Genomic DNA, 8,291 nt, shown 5'->3' with positions numbered 1-8,291 from the left:
CAAATACACAATCTGGACTACATTTAGGACACATGCATCAACACACACACAGTTATCACAACAGGAAGAAGAAAAGAGACTAAAACAAGACAAACAGTCCCTAAAGGGTTAATTTCAAGCACAAAAGACTTCAGATTCATACTCTGTAAGTTCCCAGATGGAGTTTTCGTCGTCGCTGGTGCTGCGGAAGTACGTCCCCTGCGAGGTGCTGAACCAGCCGATATGGAGACCTTCGTTGAAGCCGGCCTCCAGGACTTTAGTCTTGCCCCCTATAGACGTGGAGACGAACTGCAGGCCGCTGCGGGGGTACAGGAGGATGGCGCAGGACGACGACTCCATGGAGGCCACAACCAGCTGGAAAGTGTTTCTCTGAAGGACCGAGAAGACGTTGTTAAGCAGAGTTTTGGTCCATGTGGCAACTTTTCTCCTAATTTTCTAGCAGTAGAGGAAACATGACTGAGATTTAAACATGATTGTTGTCATGAGTCCTGAGCTGTGGTGGACCAAATACGTACAGATCCTTTTCTTACGTAAAAAAGTGCTAATACCACTCTGTGAAAATACTCTGTTACAAGTAAAAGTCCTGCATTGAAAATGGTACTCAAGTAAAAGTAAGTACAATCAGGAAAATGTTCTTATGAAAAGTAAAAGTACCCAATGCAGAAAAATCTTCAAAAACAAACAAAAAGAAAACCACAACCTAAAACCATACATTTAAAAAGAAAGACAAAAACACCAAACCCCCTCAAATAAAATAAAATATCACACCAAAACTTGAAATTATAAAAAAGAAGAAAAAATAGAGATGATAAAAGATAGACGAAACACCAAAAACTTCAAGATAATGAAAAACAGGAAAAAGAATTACCTATAAAAGAAGATGACATCACATCCCAAAAACTCAAAATGATATAACAAAACTGAAAATCTTTTTTTTATTGTTAATTTATCACATTATATTACATTTTCACCTAAAAAAAGAAGTGACTGACACATGAAGTGTGAAAGGCACTGACTCTCAGCTGCTGGACACACTCACAGTCAGAAGTAATAAAAATACTTATTTTAAGGAAAAAACGGAAATCCCCTCCAGCAGTTATTTACCTTTGCTTGCACTCTTTGTTTGTTTGTTTGCTTGTCTTACTTCTTCATATCAGGTGCCTATTTTTGGTGCACAGAGTGGTAATTACACGTGGAGCCGCTGCAGCATGTGGTCACAGTCATTTCAACAAGACCTTTGGAGTCGTAAATTAACCTTTGCATTTTCTAACTGTCATCAAAACAACTCACAAGCAGGACAGTTTACGTGTGCTTTCTCCTCACCCCTCAACATTTTTACAACAGCTCTCTCATTAACCTGATATTTATGGCACTTGTTGTAAATTTGGGCAAAAAAAAAGAGTTAATCTGACTCTAACTTGTAAAGATGCCTAATCGGTGGAGGGTCTGGGTTTGCTCCTTTAGAAAAAAGATGCAATTTCAAACAAATTTCCTGCAACCCTACATCACCTGCACCAATCTGTATTAGCTACATTGAGGGTGTAGAGAAGAATAACTTTTACCATAATTCCCAGTTGGAGAATTGGTGGAATCAAGCAAGGCATTTAGGCTGGGGCACCGGGCCCCCAAATCACTAACTAAACTAAACTAAATCCATCCCTGATAACAACAAGAACAGCAGAAAGCAGCTGGATGAGAAACGAAGCAATACATCGCCATATTTTTATAGAATTACATCTTAAGTCTGACTGAAACTGAGACTAAAACAAAGTCTTCTGTAGAAGTCTGAATAAGTCATTTCCCCTCGCTGAACATTTGACTGTTTGTCTCCTCTGTCACTGCTGAACATTTGACTGTTAACTTGACTAAAATTTGACTAAACTGTAAACATACCGACTGCTGCATGCTGTCTGCTCTGCGATGTTTGAGCCTCACCTTCCACAGCGAGCAGGCTGACTGAGACGAGAGGCTCAGAAACAGTGCGACTAAAAGTGACTAAAATGCTTGTAAACAAGCATGCATGTCAGAGGCAATACAGAGGTCAGAAAAATTAGAGAGTTCATTTTTATATATCACACTATGAGTTGATTTAGTGATTACCGCGACAGGCCAAGTTGCAGCTGCAGTCTAATCAAAGACTTCTGTGATCCACTCAGGGTGGAAAAATATTAAAAACACCAATCACTTTAGATTAAATCAATAAATAAATAGTTTGAGTTAGAAAAAAAGTTTAATAAAATATTAATTGAAAAAATTGTTTGATAGTACAAGAAAAAACAATTCCCAGACTGTCTCTTACCTCACTGTCCTGTTGGTCCCCTCGTTCAGACGTCCCCCTGGCCCTCATGTTCTCCCAGGTGACCACGAGGACGCCGGTGGGCTCCACTCCATCATCTCTGGGGAAAGCTCGCCTGACGATCTCAGCGGCTCGATCCAGAACCTCCGGGCTGCTGTCCCACCTGTAGAAGACCTTCCCATGTCCGTCCCTGTCCTCCAGGTCTCCCAGCAGAGCTGCAATCATTTTAAAACTGGCAGGCATCTTTCCCAGGTACTCCTCCTCAGCCGGAGGTTTGACCATGGACACAAATCCATTCGTGTTAATCTGGAACAGAAGACGACAGGTTTAGTGTTAATGAAAGGGTTAATACAGTATTTCACTGCAGTATCAGTCTCCTGGATCACAACCAGCTGTAATATTTGACTTACAGCCTGCAACCAATTCTGGCCCCTGTTAGGGTGCTGGGTGGCCCCCCAGCCATTTTCTAATTGACAATAACAATAAAGTGATTGATTCTGTGAACCATTTTGTCCTTTTAGTCTCAATAAGGTGTCAGAGTGCAAAAACAGCATCAAAATAGAGCTGGTTGATCAAAAAAAGAGCCAGAAGAGGATCTCCTACACCCCGACAGAGGTCCTAGCTTGGACCCTTATGTCCTAATATCCAAGAACACCTAAAATCCTAATAATTTCCTCAATCTGAGAATTGTTCCCAAAACCAAGAAATGTCCTAAAATCCTACAAATGCTTCAAGATACTAAAAGTGTCCTACAATCATAGAAATTACCAAAAATCCTACAAATGTCCTCAAATCCAAGAAATTTCCTCAAATCTGAGAGATGTCCTAAAATCCTAGAAATGTTCTCAAATCAGAGAAATGTCCTTAAATGTTAGAAATGTCCTACAATTGTCCTAAAATCCAAGAAACGGTTTAAAATTCTAAAAGTGTACTTAAATCTGAGAAATGTCCTGAAATCTAGACACATGTATGTAGCTGTTGCGAGTGGCCCCTGGCCTCTTATCATTTTGCAATAGTGGCCCCTAGGTAAAGCCAGTTGGGTCTCCCTGGTATCGACCATTTTGGGGTTTCCAGTCGACCGTGAAGGAAAGAAGAAACTTATAGGAGAGTCCAGGTGCTGTTAGTTTATAAATCTGGAGGTTTGAGCGGAGACAGGGCGTCAGCTGGGTTTGTCCTGTTCCAGTTAGACGTCCAGTTTAACCTCAGATGCTGGACTCTGGTCCCGCTCTGCTCGCTTTGTCAGCCCACAGGAATTCCACACAATGACTTCTCATTCACTCAGAAGAACCTCTTTAACCTCATTAACTCAAATCCGCCTCACACACTGAATGCCGAAGTCTCTGTGCGAGTCCACAACACCACAAACTGAGTGATCCTGTCCATCGAGGCAGGACACTAAAGCTTCAACTCACACCATTACTTCAGTTCAGGACGTCCACATTAACACTTTCTTTAAATATGATCACGGTTGATTATTTTAACCCCTGCATTTTACGCACCAAGAGCTACATTTTTATTTCATCTAAAAGCATGAATTGGAGAAAGAATATCTTATTTTAAATCATCTCTAAAGAATTTAAAATTCCCGGAGTAACAGCAGAGGGGACGTTTGTTGACGTCGTCAGGTTTGCAGCGCTGAAGCCCTCCGGCCTGATTCTTATCTCATGAATGTGAATAAATGAATGCGATGCAGAAACATTCAGCCGACACCCGACAAGCCCGGGACCAAAGCGGCACGACTAAACAAACGGAGACGCAGATGAAGCGTTTCAACCACAAGGTCGGCTCTGCTCCGTCTGGTACGCTTTTTTTGCGTTTCCATTGTGAAAAGTTGTGGATGATCCCTTTAGTAACTTTTGAACTGTCCCCATTTTTCATCGCCCGTCTGTTGAGGTACCAAACACACTGATCGGTACTACAGGGGGCGCTAGAGACGATGTTTGTCATATATTAGTAAATTAAAAAATGTTTAACCACTGTTCATACTGTGACAAGTTCTCATACATTAGAAAACAATAATAGTTATAAATGATTAACCTCTATTCATACCTTAAAAAGGTTTTCATACATTAGTATAGCATAACTATAAAATGTTTTCATACATTATAAAACTATAACTGCAAGTTTTTTCATACATTAGTAAACTCCAACTATAAAATGTTTACCCGCTGTTATTACTGTGACAAGTTTCATACATTAGAAACCTATAACTGTAAAATGTTCAACTTCTCATATCATAAGAACAGTTTCATACATTAGAAAACCCTAACTATAAAACGTTTAACCACTGTTCATACCTTAAAAAGTTTTTCATACATTAGAGAACTATAACTGTAAAATGTTTAACCACTGTTGATACTGTGATGAGTTTTTCATACATTAGAAAACTAAAACTATAAAATGTCTGGCCGTTTGAGTTTTTATGTTAATCATCTTAAATTTGTTTCAGATAAATGTAATCATCCAGTTTGCTGCTAGTTAGGAGATGTGTTTCGGCTGCTGCTGAAGGACAGAAGGAAAGTCGTCCTCCACCGAGTGCGAGCTGGTCCTGATGTTTGGCTCATCAGCAGCTGCGGATATAAACTGTGTACGTTAAACTCGTCCATCTTATCTCGCACAGACATTCGGCCGTCAGCCCGGCAGGAAGAGAGAAAACAGCTGTTCTGCACTCGTGCGTCCTTCACGCTGCTCAAACCTTTTCTGACAGACTTTGCTGACTGCTGAGAAACAGCAGATTTTCTTTAAAAAAGGAAAAGGTTTCAGCCGTATATTCAGCTTTACATCCCCGTTCATAAAGATAATTACCTCCATGAAGGCCATCAAATCCTCAACTTTTCTTTCTTCCCTTCTTTTTTCTGTATTTTTCATCTGTTCCTCTATTTCTTTTGTCTTTTTATGTGTCTTTGCTCATTTGTTTAGTTCTGGCTGGCTGCTGTCCTCCCTGCATGTAATGGTCTCACCTTTGTTGGACAACAAAGTTTAGGGGAAAAAAGAAAGAAGAAATAACATCCAAAATTTACAAGAAATTGGTAAAAAAAAAAAAAAGTTTTTTCCTTTTTCTCTCGCCTTTTAAAAAATAATTTATGTACTAATTTCTTAAAATTTGTGGAAAATTTCTTTCAAAATGATTTTTCATGATTTTGAAATAAAACCAAACTGCTCAGGGCTCAAAGGGTTAAATACATGTGAAAGAAAGTGATGTTGCTCCAGATTTTAAAGGCTTGAACCTTAACAGGAGCATACGAGTCCACCTGAGCCGGGTGGATGCAGGTGACATAAATCGTTTCAAGCGACCGGCAGCAGAGAGGTCAAAGGTCGGAGCCTCTGCACACACGACAGACGGATCTGTGAGCGCGAGGCGATGCTGCGGGACGAGAGCGGAGATGAAACCAGAGCCGTTCTGCTCGGCTGCGTCTGTAAAGACTTCCTCCACGGAAACGCATGATCGACAGCAGCATGTGGGTGAAAGGCCGGCGTCTCCCGGCAGGTATCCGACTTTAGAGAAGACGCCTGCAGAGACGAAGACACTCGAGCTTCATCACAGGAAGTCTTTTGTCTGAGCGGAAAACAAGCTAACGACACCCCCGAAGCTCTCACGAGTTCACAGGTTGATCGAGACGACGCTGACGGGTTCAGGAAGCGTTCAGCTTCTGTGAAGAGATTAAGGAGAGCAGGAATACATGCAGCGCGTCTGAGTCAGTTAACCCTTTAACTGCTGGATCAGCGTCCGTTTTAAACCTCTGAAACCTCAGAAATATGACAACACGGGGAGAAAAACATGAGCAACTTTTTCAAAGAAATTCCCTCAAGATGATCTTGAGATTTCACGTTTATGAGAAAAAGACACATGCAAGTTCACAATGACCTTGACCTTCGACCCCCAAAATCTAATTAGTTCATTCTTGAGTCCAAGTGGATGTTTGTGCAAAATTTGAGGAAATTCCAGCTTTGCTTAACACCGGCGCAGAAGCATAAAAAATCATCACAAAGACATATAAAACATCTTAAAAAGAGACAAAACTGTCTCAATGAGACACAAAATCGCATCAATGAGACACAAAACAACTACAAAAAGACACAAAACCGCCAAAAGGAGACATAAATTACCCCAATAAGACACAAATGCCTCAAAAAGAGACACAAAACCACCAAAAACAGACAAAAATCGCATTCTAGAGATGAATTCACAAGAATGAGACGGACACAAGGTCCCAGCAAACTTTAACCTTCAGCTGCCAAAATCTAATCTGTTCATTCTAGAGTCCAAGTGGACGTTTGTGCCAAATCTGAAGAAACTCCCATCAAGGCTTTCTTGAGATGTTGCATTTTTGTTTATGGACCAGATGGAAGAAGCCGGAAACATGACGCCTCCAGCATGGACAAAAAAACAACCACAAAAAGACAAACGGACGTCTTTCTTTGGGCCGTCCACAAAAAGACACAAAACAACCACAAGGAGACAACCTCCAAAAAGACACAAAACTACCTTTGCTGTTGCTTCAGTATAAAATTGAAGAAATTTTTTAAAATTGGGTGAAAATTATGATTTAAAGAGCTAAAATAAGTCACTTCAGCTTCCTGTTTATTCATTTTAGACTGAAAGTTCGGGAAGTGTGAATAACCTCGTTTGTCGGTTTTCCAAAAATCACGCAAACGTTCTGTTTTTGGTCGTTCTGGTTAATTAAACGACGCTCTGAGACTTTTTCATGTAAGTTAACATGAAAGAAAAACGTCATTTTTATCTAAAAGGAAGTGAGAGCAGAGTTTCTGTCACAGACTAACACCTGAAAAATCACAGACACGTTCCTTTAAAAAGTCAAAAACAAGAGTAACGTGACGTGTCTGCTGCACCTAACGATCACTCTGCACATGTCAGGAACGCGCACGTCTGATCTGCCAGCTGACGTCACGCGTGTCCGACCCCTGAGATCATCGTTATCAGCGTGAGAACCGCGCAGGAAACACTCTGAGCGCTGCCATCTGGTTCAGGAGGACAGATGTCTCGTCTCTACGCGCTCCAGATGTGCCAACTCTACGAGGACGCTCCGCTTCCTGTCCGGGACTAAAAACCTCCTCCTCCTCAGCGGCAGCTGGAGCCGAGCCTCCGGATTTTAATCTGTAATCTGTTTTTCACGTCAGTTTGAAGGAGGAAGAGAAAGCTGGAGGAGCGTCGCCGTGGAGCTGATAATTACTGGAGACCAGCAGGACGTCACAGACACTTTAAAGACGGGGCGGGGGCTTAATGGACTCACAGAGACCAGCCAGAGCTTCAGACTGTGGGAAAATCCAGCTCAGGAGACTCAGAGACAATAACCAGTTTTATTCTGAAAATCTCCATTTTTATAAACAGGTCTGTGTGAAAAACTGAGCAAGCAAACCCCGAACGTCCTAAAATCACAGAAACAACCTAAAATTCTTCAAACGTGCTAATATCTGAGAGACGATCTAAAATCTGAGAAACGTCCTAAAATCCTGACGTTCTCAAATCTAGAAATGTCCCACAATCCTCCAAACATCCCAAAAACCTACAAATCTCCTAAAATCTGAGAAATGTACTAAAATCCTACAAACGTCCTAAAACCCTGGAAATCTCCTAAAATCTAAAAAAAATGTCTAAATAATTTAAGAAATGATCTAAAACCCTGATAGATGTTGTGGGAACGTTTAATTAAAGAACCTTCTCTGATGTGTCACCTCTCATCATCACCTGAACGTCCTCAGACTGTTTCAGCTCAAACGTTTCTTCTAACGCAGCGTTTAACCTCACAGGAACATTATCCGAAATGATGAACATCTTTAAAACGTTATTTGAACGTTAGATTGAAATACTTTCTTTAAATCATTGTTGCAACTTGTAGGGAACGTTGGTAGATGTTGTGGGAACGTTCCCTGCTAGCTGGGGATGCTCCAATCTGGATTAGCCGTCACATGACCTGAGGAATGCAGTGTGTGTGTGTGTGTGTGTGTGTGTGTGTGTGTGTGTGTGTGTGTGTGT

The 8,291-nt window shown here is 41.1% G+C and overlaps 1 protein-coding gene across 1 annotated transcript; it reads right to left on the bottom strand.

Moving 5' to 3' along the window:
* Positions 1 to 142: 142 nt before the first annotated feature.
* On the bottom strand, positions 143 to 4,920 carry LOC121964556 (nidogen-1-like; the record flags this gene model as incomplete). Its single annotated transcript, XM_042514759.1, has 3 exons — positions 4,888 to 4,920; positions 2,300 to 2,602; positions 143 to 369 (listed from the first exon to the last, which is right to left on the bottom strand). Coding segments are annotated over exons 1-3 (563 nt in total), but the record flags the coding sequence as incomplete, so codon positions are not given.
* Positions 4,921 to 8,291: the final 3,371 nt, after the last annotated feature.

Source organism: Plectropomus leopardus, unplaced genomic scaffold (assembly GCF_008729295.1).
Source record: "Plectropomus leopardus isolate mb unplaced genomic scaffold, YSFRI_Pleo_2.0 unplaced_scaffold15998, whole genome shotgun sequence".
Classification (NCBI taxonomy): domain Eukaryota; kingdom Metazoa; phylum Chordata; class Actinopteri; order Perciformes; family Serranidae; genus Plectropomus; species Plectropomus leopardus.
Note: the sequence above shows the minus strand (reverse complement) of the source record. Positions and strands in the feature narration are given on the sequence as shown.